The sequence below is a fragment of the Equus quagga genome, unplaced genomic scaffold, assembly GCF_021613505.1.
Source record: "Equus quagga isolate Etosha38 unplaced genomic scaffold, UCLA_HA_Equagga_1.0 252_RagTag, whole genome shotgun sequence".
Taxonomy (NCBI): domain Eukaryota; kingdom Metazoa; phylum Chordata; class Mammalia; order Perissodactyla; family Equidae; genus Equus; species Equus quagga.
The window spans coordinates 1,175,784-1,191,881 of NW_025799860.1; the positions used below are offsets into that span (position 1 = coordinate 1,175,784).

Sequence of the window (16,098 nt, forward strand, 5' to 3'; positions counted from 1 at the left end):
TCTGTGGCTGCTTTTGGGCTACAATGGTAGAGCTGAGTTGTTGCCACAGAGACTGCACAGCCTAAAATGTTTACCGTCTGGTCTTTTGCCAAAAATATTTGTCAGTCCCTGATCTAGATAGTTCCTGGGTCAGTCTTTCTACTTACAGGCTGTTTTTTGATGTCCCAAGACTCTTTCACCTTTGCATTTGAATTCACTCAAGACATTATCTCCAAATGCATCTTCTGAGGGGCAGACTGAGAGTTTAGTGGTTAGGAGCATGGGCATTGGAGCCAGCCACCTTGGCTTTGCCACATCCTGGCTGTGTGGCCTGGGTCCTAGAGGCACAAACTACTTTTAGAGTGGCTGTCACTCCCTGTCTCACCAGGTGGATGTGAAGCTGAGTGAGGTGCTGCCTATCAGGTGCCCGACATATGGTTGCTGTCCTGTGTTCATTTGACTAGTCCTCAAACAACAGTAGAACTTTCAAACAGTACCTCCCCGGTTCCCCTCCTTGTTTTGGTGATTTGAAAAGAGACTTCTGAACTTCTTTTGGGGTTTGGTAATTCAAAAGTGGTGCCTGGAAGATGTCCCGGGCAGCCTGTATGGAACAGTTGGAGCATTCATTCTCGGGGTGTGGAGGGCACTTCTGTGTGCTTCTCTGTCACTCTGGAGAGGAGCGTGTGGAGCAGAGCCCTCTGCACTTCAGCCTCAACCGCATCTATCTCCCAGGCCCACGTGGCAGGGCCATGCCTGTCAGTGACTTCGCGGGAATTGCGTCATGAATGGTGTCACTCACCCCAGTCAGTGCTGTTCTTGTTTCTGAGGTGAATTGATCTTTGTCTCTCATGGCCTGACCCAAATTCTGATCCCTGGTGATCACCTCTTATCCAACATGACAGGCCTGGTCCACTTGCGTTCTCTAAGTAACAGGAATGGAACCTTGTGGTCCATCTGTACCTTATTAACCCTGACACGTCTCACCTGCTTGCTTCTCTGGGCACTAGCTCTGCCTGGACCAGTCATCAGCTCAGGCTGGAGCAGCTGTGGGTCCTCAGCTTCTCTGCCAACCTGTCTCCCAATATCCTGTTTGCATGCTTCCCTGTTCCCACTTGATCTCCAGGTCTGTATGCCTGCTCTGCCTTAGCCTTGGGTCTCCTGGTTCCCTGAACTTTTCGGGCCTAGACTGTCTTCTTGATTGGCTCTTGTCCTTCAAGCCTGGCACTTTGGAAAATGTCTGTGCCATTGGCTGGTGTATTCCACTGTTTTGTGTGTACAGGCTTTGTGCGTCCAGCAGGAAAAAGATGGACAAGGCCCCTGCTCTCACGGAGGCTAAAAAGGAGGGGAGAAGTAATAAACAGGAGAATGTCAGATAGTAATAAATTACAGGAAGAAAAGTGACACATGAGATGATTTTAAAAAGTACTTGAGGAGCTACTTTGGGTGAGAAGGTCAAAGAAAACCTCTCTCCGGAGGTGTCTTTTAGCCCAAACGATACCAAGGAGCCAAGAGGAGAGGGGGGTTGGGAAGAGGAAGGTTGAGGCAGAGCATGCCAGGCAGAAGGCAGGGTGTGTGCTAGGCCCTAAGACCTACACGTATACTCCCAGGGCAGAACAGAGGCTGCTGCAGCTGGAATAAAGTGAGCAAGGAGCAGTATGGAAGGTGTTGACATCTGAGAAGTGAGCAGAGGGCAGTGCGTAGGGTGGCCCTGTGGGGTGTTGGTGTTGGTGTGATAGGGAGAGAGAGGGAGGTGATCGGCGACTCTTGTGAGTGAGCCTGGCCTGCCCTCCTGGTGCTGGCCTTGGCCCCACCCTGTTACCCACTGTCACCTCCATAGGGGAGAAGGGAGGTAAGGAAGAAGTTCTTCCTGTTTCCTTAAGGAGATGGGGTGTACGTATAGGGAGAGGGGAGAACCAGGGTAGGGCTTTTGGTTGCTGGTCAGGGGGCAGTGGTGGCCGCCTTGGGCTTCAGGTGGCCCTCGTTGGCCTGGGGATGCCCATTTCTAAGACATCAATACCATTTCGGGTTCTGCTTAAAAGCCAGTGGGAGGCCCCCAGCGTGTCGCCGGCATGACTGCCTGAGTTGGCTCTGAAAAGGTGACAGCTGTCCTTGTTGCAGACCTAGGTAATGTTCTGAGGGTCAGGCAAGAGCTTTTACATGTGTTTCATTCCACCTCGCCTATGTAAAAGAAACTAAAAAATTTAAGTTGGATTCCATCAGAGATACAAGCCGGTAAAGGTTTTTAAAAAAGATTTAATTTTTTCTTTTTCCCTCTGTTCTACAAATATGATCTAGGGACTGCTTTTTGGAGGGCTGTGGTGATGTGGAAAACCACATCACTGAAGCAGAAATTCCCTGCCTTTGAGGGGAGTGTGCTGGAGTGAAACTGGTAGGGGAGAGAAGAGCCGGGCTGTGTGGTGTGTCTGAGGAGGCCTTGGTTCATCTACGGTGACGTGGCTGGTGTGATTAAAGAGAGGGCTTTCTGCTTTAAGAAGCTTGGAACCTACAAGCGGGCCTCTTTGGGGCTTGGGGCTTTTCCAGCGATGCTGTGGTCGAGGTCCAGCCCGCTGAGCGTCCCCATCCGAGCCAAGCCGGGTTCACAAGCTTTCTCAGCCCAGTGTGGAAGTCTGAGGAGAGGACCTGGGAGCGTTTAGACACAAGGATAGGAGAACATGGGTCTCTAGGAGGAACTGGAAGCTTGTTCTTCAACTCGTTTTCTTTCACACCAGCCACACCGCTGCTTCCGGTCGTGGCTTGAGGAGGGAATGGGTGTGTGAAGGGACCTGGCTCTCAGGCTCAGAACGTCCTGGCCCCTGTTCCTCACCTTGCTTGGTGGCCCTGGCTCCTCCCTCCTCCCAGCTGTGTCGTGATGCTCTTTTTCTGTCAGAGCCTCTTGGGCAGGCCTCCTGCCACTGTGGCCACCCTGACTCACTGTTCACCTTCTCATGTCTGCCCTGGCACCACAGCTGTCTTCTACGACCAACTGTTGGGTGATGCCCAGGCATTGCCCCATCTCTGGTCTCTGTGTTTGCTCTTCCCTCCACCAGCCTGCCTTCCCTTCGGAGAGCTCGCTCCCTCCTCGCCTTCCCTTCTCTCTTTCAGAAGTAGGGCCAAACCGTGCTTCATTCTCATGCTTCATAACACATAGACCACCCAACATTACATAGTTGTTGTGTTTGTTATCATCTCTCTCCCCCACCTACAGTGTCAGCCCGCAAAGAGCTGGGCTTTTGTCTGTCTTGTCCTGTACCCCAGAGCTTAGCGTCTGCCTGACAACCGAGTAGGAGCTGTGGGTGAACAGCAGCAGTCCGCACGCCCCTGACTCTGCCTGTGTGGTATAGTTATAGCTGGGGCTAATTTGAAAATCACAGCAATGTTTTGAGTGAGACAGGAAGCGAGAAGAGATTCCCTGTGGACTCTGTGTCCAGGAGCCTCCAAATGGCTATTATGCATGATTCTGACATGGGAACTGTTGTTTATTCTGGAAGGCAGTTAGAGAGTGTTTTTATATGTGGCTTGTGGAGGGGCTCTTTACTAGATGGATGACCTTGGGTGAGTCACTGATGTTTTTTGGGGTTTTTTTAGATAGCCATTTTTTTGTTGTTGTTGAGAAAGATTCACCCTGAGCTAATATCTGTTGCCAATCTTCCTCTCTCTTTTCTTTTTTCCCCTCACCAAAGTCCCAGTACATAGTTATATATTCTAGTTGTAGGTCCTTCTAGTTCTTCTCTGTGAGCTGCCACCACAGCATGGCTACTGACAGATGAGTGGTGTGGTTCTGCACCCGGGAGCTGAACCTGGGCCACCAATGTGCAGCACACTGGACTTTAATGACTAGGCCATCAGGGCTGGCTCAAGTTACTGATATTTTAAAATCCTGCTTCCTCTTTTGTAAAATAGAGGATAGAATCTCACTTCCCTCATAGTTTTTGTGTAAGGATTACATGTGACAAAGCTTATTAAAGCACTTAGGTTAGTGAAGTGCATTCATTACTGTGAGTCATTGCTAACCCTGCATGTCACTGCCTCTGTTACCACCCAACCAGCACTGTCCATGTGGACCTGATGTTGTTTATTTGTTTGCATGCAGGGCTTAGAAACCTCCTTATGTAGCCGTCCTTAGCATTTACGGGGGATGAGGCCCGACCAGACATGAGAGGAAATAAGCTCTGCTCAGAGGAAGCAGTCTTGTCACCTGCTCCTAAACAAGGATGGGCAAGGCTTGTCCACCAGAATCACCTGGGACTGCTTTGACAACACCGACTCTGGGCCCCACGCCAGTCAGGGTTGAGAACTGCTACTCTGACTCTAAAGAGAGGCTGTTTGGCTCTTCCCTGGGTCCCTTCCTAAGGTGTGTTAGCTCCACAGAGTGACTTTGGCATTTTCGAAACAGGAGATGTGATTGTCATTGCCCTGTTCTCTTGTTCAACAGAGAAGGCTTTCCCTTGTGGGCTGTGAGATAAGCTGGGTGTGGCCGACCTCCCTTGGTCTCTATAGAAGGCACTGTTGGGGGCTCTAGTTGAGCTATGGGTGGTAAGCTAGAAGGAGAAGTGTGCTCTGGCTGCCCTTTCCTGACGGGGAGGTTTTGGGCCCTGGAGTCAGGTGGGGAACTTTGGGCAACAGTGGGCTTGACCTCTCAGAGTCCGAGTCCTTTTCTCTTCTATACAAAGGGGTCACATTCTTGACTCCTATTGCATACAGCTGGCTAGGTTGGGACACTTAAGAGAACAGCTCAAGGACTCCATTCTGTGTATTTATGGATTCCATGAAGCACTGATATCATCAATGGGCCTAGATATGATCTTTTTTTCAGATTCTGCTGCCTGGAAAGTTCCTTGAAATACTAGTGACACCCCGTGCAGCACCTCAGAAATAACATTCATTTCTAGGTACAAGTTCGAGTCAAAACTTCGATCCATACACCTAACCCAGGGGAGGGCGTCTGTCAGTGGTCCTGGGCATCTGAGCTGCTCTTTGACGTTGTGATGACCCTTCAACACTCTTTTGTGTCCTGATTTGGCTGCATGTGACAACTGTGGGGTGAAGGGCACATTTGTGAGTTTAAGTGCAGGTGAGTTATCCACTGCGTGGCTTTAAAAATTCAGATGGAGTAAGGCAGTGAAGGTCAGTGTCTGAGATGTTTCTGGGCGAGGTCTTCTTGCGTGGCATCAGGGTTCTTGTGGCCAGCATCTGTGAAGTCTGACGGTAGAATACGCTGTACTGTGTGTGTTTTAAAATAGCATTTAATGCCTTTGTGATTGTGAGAGTAATGTGAATGTTTACGTAACACTGAGAGCATATGGCATATGAGGCTATCAGAATCCTTGGACTCTCTGGGCACTTTACCTGCATAGGCATGTTTTCTCTGCCAATAGGAAAGAAAAGAAGTTCATTTTCAACTTAAGTAGCTGTTTGAGTCACTATTTCAGGGAGGGTTCAACACAAGATAAAAGATAGTGTCAAGAAAACACATAAGGACAAAGATGATGCTAAGCCCATCCTTGTAGCCTTACAAATAAAAAGCATAAAAAATAAAATACTCTTTATCCCCAAACCCAGATAAGAAGAATAAAAGAAGAAAACAAAATACTCCTTACCCCCAAACTCTGGTAAAGTTTGAGTTCTCACCAGTCCGTTTTTTAAATGCAGATAGAAATGTGTGTGTGTATATGCTCATTTTAAAAAACTGGAATAATTTACATACAGCTTTTTAAACTCATCTTTGTTATGTTTTCTCATGCCGTTAGATGTTTTTAATGGCTTTACTTTTTCATCCATCCATTCAATAAATATTTATTGAGCACTTGACATTAATAACTATTGGTGATAAGCCGAGAAGACAAGACAGATCTGCTCTCTTCCCTCCTGGAGTTTCCAATCTAGAGATTTCTTCTATCTGAAGAATGGATGGACAGAATGTAATTTAATCTTTTTGTTGGGTATTTGGGTAGTGCCCAGTTCTTATCTGTAATAAATAACACTGTTCTCTTGTGTAACTAACACTGCTTTGAATGTCCTTGTACATAATGAATGGAGTGTATTTTGGTCATGACTATAACTGTATTATCTTTCTGTGGAAAGGTCACTTTAAAATTAATTTAAAAGTGTATAGCTGATGAAACTTGACATTCCTGGCAGGCAGTCAATGGGAATGAGAGGTTGGGGTTAATTCTTTTTTCATTATCACCTTCCTTTCTCATTAACAGCCTGTCTTTGCTGGTTTCTCTGGAGAGGTGGGTGAAGCGGCTCTGTGGTTCTGTTGTTCACACTCTGCCTCTGGGCAGCCGTGGTAGAGAGCAAGCACAGATGTAAATTATTTTTGGCAGTTCAGGTGTAACTTCTTGCTCATTGCATAGTTGGTTCTGTGCCAGCGAATTGAGGCAGCCACACCTTAAATGTAGTTCTCAGTGGGAGCTGTGCCTGGAATCCTTGACCTGTGGGTTCTGCAGATTCTGGTTGAGTGCTTTAAGAATGGGGCCTGGTAACCCTGACTCCACAGGTGAGCCTCTTGGACGGCAGGCTGAAGAACCACTGCTGTGAAAGCATCCCCAGTGACTTGGGTGGGGACAGCCTAGCCCCCAAGCACAGCCTTTCTTGATAATTCCTCAAATATTGGTTGATGTGATGATCTGGGCAATCGGGGTTTACTGGCCAGTGTCACAGCTTTAGCTGATAGACCTATAAACTGATAGACCTTTTTTCACCAGCAGGACCTCCTTTCTCCTGACATCCCCTCTCCTTGGACTCCAGCTGTGGAGGAAAGGATAGCTGGCAGTGAAATCTCCTTGACTGTCCTGCTCAAGGATGTGGCAGCATCTTCCAGCCCCTTTCTTCCCCCTCATGTCCTGGCTTTCTGGAAATGAAAACTTATAGAAGCTGTCAGAGCACCTGTTCTGAGATTTCGTCGATTTTACTCTTTATCAAAGAACTTCTAGCCTGATAAAAACCAAAACTTACTCTCTCCAGAGGGACATTTTAAATGTTTTGAGCTACTTTGATCTCATCTTTCTCATGTACAGTAAGTTTTAGCAACACAGAATTGCTGTAGTAATGTTGGGATTAAGTTTTGATTGCTAAGGCTTTGAAGCATAAACAAAATTTTAAAAGCCTGTTAGTAATTGAAGTTGTAATCCTGCTGAGGACACATGTTACTGCTGTAATAACTGTAAAACATAATGATAAATATAAAAATATTATACTAGAATTTGGAGGAATATTTTCACCCTCATTTCTTTATTAAAGTCTATAGAAATTATTCTTGAGTGTACAGTCTTACTGGGCAAATGGGTTATCATTAAGACTGAAACACAAGCAAAAATACTCTGATATTAGTTTAAAATGGCAATAAAATTCTTAACAGTTTTTGCAGGTTTAACTGTAAAATACAAAGGTGAGATATAATTTCATCGCCTAGAAAGGTATAATTTATGTAGCCTTATTTGTGCAAAGACTGTGTTTCATTAATTTGTTGGTTCGTTCATTTATTCACTTATTCACAGAGCTGAGCTTGGCCTCGTCTTTGTATCTTTGTGTTTTGTTTACAATGTCTTTCATCTTGCATTAGACTGCTCTGAAATAATGAGTCACATAACTGCTTGAGTTGCAGATGACCTTTTTTTTCTTTCATGTTGGGAGAGAAAACACTTTCCCTACCCAGGGAAAGTACCTGGAGAGTCCAAGGATTTTGAGAGCCTTATATTGCGTTTTTCATTTGAAGGCCCATAGTAGGGAAGGGCAGATTCTTCCCCTTTTTTTAGTGTTGGAGTTGTCACAGAGCAGTGGCATCAGCGAGTCTTGAGGGTGGTTGGGATATGATTTCTGAAGAACGCATGGCAGGGCCCAGAGTTAGTTCCTGATAAGTGTGCTCAGAAGCAGCAGGTCAGAGATGCTTGCTGGCCCGCAGGTCCACAGTGGTTCTTAGGAGGCAGCGTAGCATGGGAGGTAAGAGCCGTCAGCTCTGGAACCAGGCTGTCTGGGTTAGAACCCTGGGTCTGCAATCACCTGAGCAAATTACTTGACTTCTCTGTGCTGTGCTTACTCATCTGTAAGATGGAGATGTGAACAATGGCACGTTCGTCATATTTGTCTTGGCCGGATCAAATGGGTTAATCCATGTAAAGTGCCTAGGACAGCAGCTGACACATACAGCTCAATAAGTGGTGGTGGTGGGAGTAGCAGCTGCAGTAATAACAGTAACAGTAGCAGCAGCAGCGGGAGGAGGAGTAGCAGTAGTAGTGGTAGCAATAGCAGTAGCAGCAGGAGTAGTAGCAGTAATAGTGGTAGCAGCAGTGGTCGTAGTAATAGTAGCAGCGGTAGCAGTAGGAGGAGTAGTATGGGGGTGGTAGCTGTGAGGGTGAACATCAACATCCTCATCAACATCATGAATTCCCTTATTCATATCAAGTCACAGAGTTACAAAAAGGTCAGTCTCTGGTGGGTGGGGCCAAAAGGAGATAGGTTGTACTTATCGGTGGACTGTATTTTAAGAATTGAGGAAGAACATCTTCTTAACACTGATGTGACAACTTGGCATCCTACCTAAGGTGTGCTCCACCAGTGACTGTCACCGATGGCTATGGGTTAGGAGCTCTGTCTGGTAGTCTTGTTGCCTTTTAACAGTGTTGCAAAAGGTTACCAGCCCTTGAGCGAACCTTAGCATGGGCTAGGCTTCTGTCAGCTCCCGTGGGGAGGAAGGCTGACTTTCCCTCATTGTACCTATCATTGAATTGGTAGCAGTGCCTCTCGTGCCTCGGTGAGTGGAAGTCACACATAATCTAAGTTTAGTGAGTGGTGTCTCACATTTCCCTTTTCTATGCCGTAACCCCTCTGTCAGAATTCTCTCGTGATATCTCCACCGAAGGGAAATGGGGAAGACAAGGGTTGGGAGAATGTGCCTAATTCAGTGGTTCTCAAATGGGGGCAGTTGTGCCCCCCAAAGGACATTGGCAATGTCTGAAGACATTTTTGGTTGTCACAATGGGGGATTGTGGCTGTCATTTAGTGGCTAGAGGTCAGAGATGCTGCCAAACACCCTACAATGCACAGGATAGCCCCTCACAACAAAGAATTGCTTGGTCCAAAGTGTCGATAGTTCCAAAGTTGAGAAACCCTGAGTTAACCAAACTAGAAGGCCAGAGCTTCTGTGTCTGGCTAACTGTAATTGCTGGTAATAGTTAAATGTCATTTTTACACAGGGATTCTTTCCCTGGTAATCCAGGCTCCAGACAAAGAGGCTGAGATGGGGGAGACTGACATCCTTTATCTGAGGAGCGGTTTCTTTATACTGAATATAGCCACTTCTCAGTGGCACCATTGCCCCCATCTGCGTGGCCAGCCTCTGGCAGTCTTCAGAACCCTGGAGAACTCGTTGATGCTTTAGATTCAGCGTAAGAGCAGAGCTGGTGGCTGACTCCTGCTGTCCATGCCAGCTAATGATGTGCCAGGGACAGACTATGAGTCACGCTGACCGTGGGACTGCAGCCACCAGAGGAGAGCAATCTCATGACCCTTTGGATAAAGCGATAAAGCTTTGCATCACCCAGAGAGAGAGTTCTTCAGGAAAGAGGAGAGCATTTTTCGGAGGAAGGTTTTTCAAATTTATGTGTGTAACGGGAACTTACGTAGTGCTTATTATGTGCCAGGCAGTGTTCAAAACATTTTATAAGTATTACCTCATTAAGTCCTCATAACAACCCCAAAAGTAGGCTTATTCATACTACTCTTTTACAGAGAAAGAAGCAGGAATGGAGAGCAAGGACTCAACCCTAGGAAGTGTGGCTTCAAAGTCTGGGCCCTCAAAGACAGAGAATTTCACACTTGGTTTCTTTTTTCTACGCTGGCTCTTGACTTCTGGCCAGTCCCAGTGAGGCATCAGGGAATTAGGCAGACCTGAGTCGAGTCCCTGTTCTGATTTATGATCTCTGTAACCACGAGCATGTTACTTCATGTCTGCGAACCTCAGTTTTCTCTTCTGTAAAATGAAGTCATACCTACCTCATGGTGAATGTGAAGATAACATGGGATTTCTTATACATGTGTGTGGCATGTAAAAGGCACTGAGGAAACATTGGTTCACTTCCAGCTTCTTTCTTATAATCCTGTTTTGAGCCCTGTTGCACTAATGTCATGGCCACCTTGTCTTACAACCTGTAGGTAAGATATACAATGAAGAGCGAAAAATAGGCCTTGTCAGGTATTCTAATGTTAGAATGAATGAGGGAACAGACTGCCCCAGATCTTAACATTGTGGAGAAGCCTGATGTTTTGTGTGGAGGGAGTGTGGGGAGAATGAGATTACTCCAAGCACATAAAACTAGGTTTTCAAGATACACACGTGGATTTTGTTTCTGTTTATAGTTTTCTCGTCAGCTCCAGTGATGCTGTCCGTAAACCACTGAGAATACAGACTTCCATGTTAATTATATATCTGTGTTTCTGTTCTGATGAGTTTCTGTCTTGACTTGGCAAAGTAGGACAGCCTGACTGCCTCTTGGTTAAATTTGGTTGGCTGTGCTCTGGGAGTTGGTGAATTAACCAGATGTGTGTTTCCTTCCTGGCCAGATCAGAGCACCTGCTCGGAGCAAGCTTGTTCTTTTCCCAGCAGAGTGAAGATGGCAACTTCCCGTGGGTCGCAGTTCGGGACTTTAGTCCATCCTGTTACCCACACTGTGTGCTTCTCCCTCGGCCCACTCCCCATTCATAATGAGTCTGGATTCTATTCACGTGGATGGCTTTCTTGTGGTCCGTCTGCTTTTCCCACTTATACAAGTGTGTGTATCTTTCTTTGATTATGAGTCTCCAGAGGAGAGGGGCTAAATTCAAATTTTTTGTGTATGTGGAATACCTTGTATACAAACCTAGTAAATGCTTATGTCTGTGTGACATGTCTGTAGTTTGTCCAGAGGGAAGTACACTGCTCTTTAACTCAATCAGGTGTATAAGAAAGGGAATCAACTCTTCAGTGTAAGCACCATGAGACAGTATCCCCAGCATCTAGAACAGTGTCTGGCACATAGTAGTTGTTTAATAAATATTTCTTGAACAAACGAATGACTCTGGTCTTTAAGTAGTTTTCTAAATCTGATTATAGTTTGGGTTATCCAGCCTGCCTGGAAATCAGGAAGTGCAGCTTTTATTAAGTATTACCATAGGTAACCAATTTTGCAAAAAAAATTAGGACATGCTACAGTACACAGCACTAAAAATAACAGTGGACTTGATCCAGAAGCTACTTCAGGACCTTGCTGCCCTTTGGGGTTGTCATTCTGTATGTCAGTAATCATCATGCTCTAAGGAGGAGGAATTAATAGAATGCTTTAGTAGGATGCTAAGTAACGCGATATTTTCTCTATCACCCTAGTAGCTGGAAATAATTTTGTCATTTATTGCCAAACTTGCATTGCAGAACAGACCGATTTGTTTTGTACTCTCTAGGCCACTTGAAGATGGCCCCTTTCATCTTGAAGACATGGTTTGTTAGGACAGATCATTGAGCAGTACTTTTTGACTGCGACTCTGTTTTAATATCAGAGAGAAAGAGTATGTGCCCTAAAGCAATATGCAGAGACTGAAGAGTTTTTAAATTATGTGCATTTTCTTTTACAGATCTGAAGAAAACGCTTGCTGTGTTGTTGGATAATATTTTACAGCGCATTGGCAAGTTGGAGTCGAAGGTGGACAATCTTGTAATCAATGGCACAGGAACAAACTCGACCAACTCCACCACAGCTGTTCCCAGCTTGGTAGCACTTGAGAAGATTAACGTGGCAGGTGAGAACAGCAATCTCCACGCCCTGACGTGGAGTCAGTTCGTGCTTTGAACTGGGAAAAGAATAAAGGAGCGCAGTGGTTCTTATTGGTGTAAGATAAATCCCGTAAACTTGGTATGGCCCCTATAAAGCTACATTTAAATTGATTTTTGAATAACAGATGTTAAAATGCTTTTATAGTCTCATCATGATGTATAGTGTCTGGTGGTTTCTGTGACGTTTTTCACATAATGAGCTCCTGAGTTCACTTTGAATGAGAAGGTTCACAGTGTGGATAAATGAAATGTCGAGCTTATCTGGGAAGCTCATGCCGGTTAGAGTTCCTTCCTTCTCCCCGTTTTTATCAGACGATATCAAAAGTCTGTTACGTATAATAGATTCTCTCCTCCTTGTTCTTAAAGAAGAGCCACCTCTGTAGAAAATGCCTCCTGTGGGTATCTGGAGAAATAGGAATTCTAGAAATGGCTCTTAGGAAGTGAGTGGCCCCTGCCTGACCTTGGGCTGATTCTGTAGCCACTCATGGATGCCACCATGCAGTTCCCACTGGGATGCATGCCTGGCCCTTCTTGAACCTGGTGTCTTGGATAAGATGAGGGAAATGGATTAAAAACCAAACCTAAGTCATACATAGATGTATTGTGTACAGCTCACACTGAACCGCCATCGCACTGCCCTGGGGTTGGCAGTGCGTCTTTGTGGTTGAGCCAGGGTTTGCTCTTGTTTAGGATGACAAGTGTCGTTTCCTAGGGACTCAGGACAAAGTGAAGAGCTCGAGAATTAGGATTAGGTGCTGTGGCTGAATGGTTGTGAATGAGCCGTCCATGCTCCTGGTGGGTGGTATCCAGACTCTAGTTAATGGGTAAAGTAAGTAACTGGGTTACTTCTGAAATTTTTTAACTCCAGTACACTTTTGGCTTGTTTCTCTCTCCCTCTTTCTTAAAGGAATTCACAGACTTAAGTGGAAGAGATTCTTTTCCTTGTCTGCCTCCCAGTGTCAAATCATTTAATTGTTTCACATTATGCAAACTTGTCGGGTTACCTTTTGGTTGTGTTCTTTGCCCTTTAGCAAGTTTTAAATTGCAAAATATATTTCTAATAATCCAAAGTATCCAACCAAACAAAGGTATTGAAAATAACTTTTAATTACAATGCAGAGGCAGTGTCATCTCGGCCATAAATCCTGTGTTCCCTGCAGTTTCCAACAGCTTCTGTAATTAGACAAGAAAATCTCCCACTGTGTTGAGCTGCTTATTAATAAATAGAACCCAGGCCTCTCCAGTCTCCACTCCTCCACCCCCATCCCCAGCAGGAAAGGCTACTGAAAAGATCCTATCTGGTTTCATGACAGCTCTGCGTTATCGTAGTTCAGGGGGTGGGGTGAGGTGTTCTGCCTCTGCCTTTGTTGCCTCCCACTGCCTCTGTCCTGCAGGGCCCATGAAAACATGTCTGCTGTCATTCTCTTCCCTAATGAGGGATCTTGCGGCCTCCAGCAGCTCTATTTGTGTACCAAGTTCACAGGGAGACTTCTCTGCCTGGGCTCCAAATCCCAGGGTACAGAATTCTGGGGAGACCTCCAGGAAAGAAATGGGAGGGAGCTGGTGGTTACTTCTTTTAAATAGGATCCCAGCCCCATGTATTGAGCTAGTTTACTCAGTTAATAAATGTGTCTTGAGCACATTCTCTAAGCTATTGGCTCTGAGTTGGGCTCCTTTAGATGTACCACTGGTACTGTGTTTTTACTAATATTTAAAAAACCAAAGTATTTTTTTTTCTTTTGGGGAAATGGGAGAAAATGTACAGTTAATGCCTTTAATAAGCTCATTTTCCTTTGTATGTTTCGTGTGTGTGTGTGATACGCTCCATACTTTCGAGACTTTACTGGATAATTAGGAAAATAATACACATGCATAAAATAACAGGAACTATGGTCACTGTAAGTGGGCATGACTGTAGAAGTCTTCTTTCAAGGAGGTAAACTTTGAAGGTGAGTAGGATTGAGGCATAGGGGCATCATGGAGGAGATACTGGCTAAAAATGCATTGTGACCCAGAAAAAAACTTGAAGGAAGAAGAAACTGACATCTATCAATAGTCCAGTAATACCAGTTACTGTTGCCAACCCTTGGGGGGTATATGATTTTACCTAATCTTCTCAGCATCTGTGAGAAGTAAATGGTTTCACAGGTTTTACTGAGTTTAAGTTTTGAGGAGACAGGGACCTTTGGTACTAGAATTCCCTGAGCTCAGCTTAAGACCTCCCAGCGCCTTGTGGAGAAGAGATTATGAGTGTTTATTCCATCTTTCTTGCTTCCATTTGTAAATCATTGCACATGGATGAGTCTAGAAAAATGTGCTACCATTTTCTTAGAGGTTCCTGGAAGCTGACAGTTTCCTGGAATGTTGAATAACCTGTCTAATAAGGAAATTCTCTATGTCTAAGGGTCTCTTCCTTTGGCTGACCTTGCTATAAAAAAAAGCTCGTCCACCTGTGTGTGTGTATGTGCATATGCATCTCTTCCTTTGGATACTGCATTGGCTACCGTGGATATGGATGTGAAATAAGGAATAAAAGCATCCTCCTTTATTTTCCTAGAGGCTGGAGAATCCTTTATACCTTGTCAGTTAACCAACATTTATTATTTTAACTATTTGCTATATCTGTAGATTAAGGTGCCGAGAAAAGAGGGGCGAGAACTTAATTTCATAGTCCTCATTCATGAAAATCCCTCATTGCTTTTGTTGCCTTCTCTCCAGTCCACGGCCATGTTGGTGGTCCTCACATCCCTCTTGTCATAGCAGGAATGTGAGCTCTGAGAGAGTTCATTTTTCTAGGATTCCAGTCCTAGTTGAGTAAAGTGTTTCTCTCTCCCTTTCTGCAGTAAGACATGTGGTAATTGCTCAGAAATGTTCTCCCTGGTGTGTCTTTACTACTTACTCTGGTGTCTTATTGCTCACTGACGTTTCTGATTGCTTACTGTTGTGTCTTACTGCTGATATAGCTTCTGATTGACTATGAACTGCCTCTAAATTGGGTACCATGGCAGTTGAAGAAGGGTTCCCTAAATTTATTTTCTTTTTAGGGGCAGCTCTGTGTGTGAGTGTATCCCCATTCCTTTCTCTGTTTAGCTGTGTTCTATGTGGCTTTTATCCAAAATGCCTTTTCTTTCCGAATTTATCACTCTTGGCCTTTTTTATTATGTGAAAGTGAATGTACCCCTAAAGAAATCTAGGTGGAAATGAACTTTATTAAAGTCAAGAATCAGATGGAACTGCTTTTTTGGAGCGCTTTTTGAGTTTATTTTGTTGAAGATGAAGGTGAATCAAATAAATGAAAAACTGGATTTTAAAAAATCCCCACCCTTCAACCAATCACATTGTAAATTAATTTCTCCAGATTTCCTCCCTGAGAGGACTTGAGTACGTGCGCCTTTGTCAAAATTATTTTCAGAGAGGGGGATTGCACAGCTCTGTATGGGGGGTAGGGAGCATGGGTGTGTGTTTGTACATGTGCATTGATTTATTTTTCTCAAGAACCAGTTATTTTCATTCAATATCAGCTGAATAACTGGACAGTGTTGAGGGTTAGCTAAAAGACAAGACATCATGATAGCAGTCCCTTTGTGTTATGACCACTTACAATTGCAAGGTCAGTTGGGAAATACAACCACAAAATTGAAGGTGCGGGCACAACTCCAGTGGCTGTTTTCTGATCTTTAATCCAAATTGAACATTAGGCAGCCCTGCATTTCCTAAATATCACTTGCAACATGCAACATATTCTAGTATTTGGGGTTAAGGTGCAGTGTATTTCAACTTGGATGCTGTTCTCAATAAAAGGAACCATAATTATTATTCTTACCATTTGAAAATTGAAAATGAAAAATGTCCCTGCTGAGTTCCAGGGCTTACATTTGGAAGTGCAATTTCCCCCCCTTTGTGCTGCTAATGGACCTTGAAATTAAGTTGCACCTGTGCTGTTTCCTTGTTTGTGTACCCGCGTTATCAGTTGTGTTGGAGTAGCGCCTGAAGTGTCCTAGCCCCCTGCTCAGGCAGTGGCTCAGCAGGTGGCCTTCACAGGATCAGGTGTTGGCCAGTCAGTGGCATCTAAGATGCTGCCTAGAGACAGGAGAGAGATGAGATTGCGGAGTTCTTTCTTATTAATTTGAGCAAGACAGAAAGGTGTCCCTCCTACCTACCTGTCACTTTCTGTTTCATTTTTTGCAAAGGCACAATACGTATTTCGCTACTTGTCAGAAACAATTCTTTTGGTATCTTCACAGTAAAATGTATGTTATTGCTGGTGTACTTATCACTTTCTGTGGTCAAGGGTGTTTTGATTTTTATCATGAAGG

The 16,098-nt window shown here is 44.7% G+C and overlaps 1 protein-coding gene across 4 annotated transcripts in view; it reads left to right on the plus strand.

Moving 5' to 3' along the window:
* Positions 1-16,098, plus strand: part of LOC124233828 (alpha-1,6-mannosylglycoprotein 6-beta-N-acetylglucosaminyltransferase A) — a 323,186-nt gene that overhangs the window by 121,696 nt on the left and 185,392 nt on the right. For all 4 annotated transcript variants that reach the window (XM_046651070.1, XM_046651069.1, XM_046651068.1 and 1 more), the window contains one exon: positions 11,584-11,748. In XM_046651070.1, the coding sequence (XP_046507026.1) occupies positions 11,584-11,748 (165 nt within the window). The remainder of the gene's footprint in view (positions 1-11,583; positions 11,749-16,098) is intronic.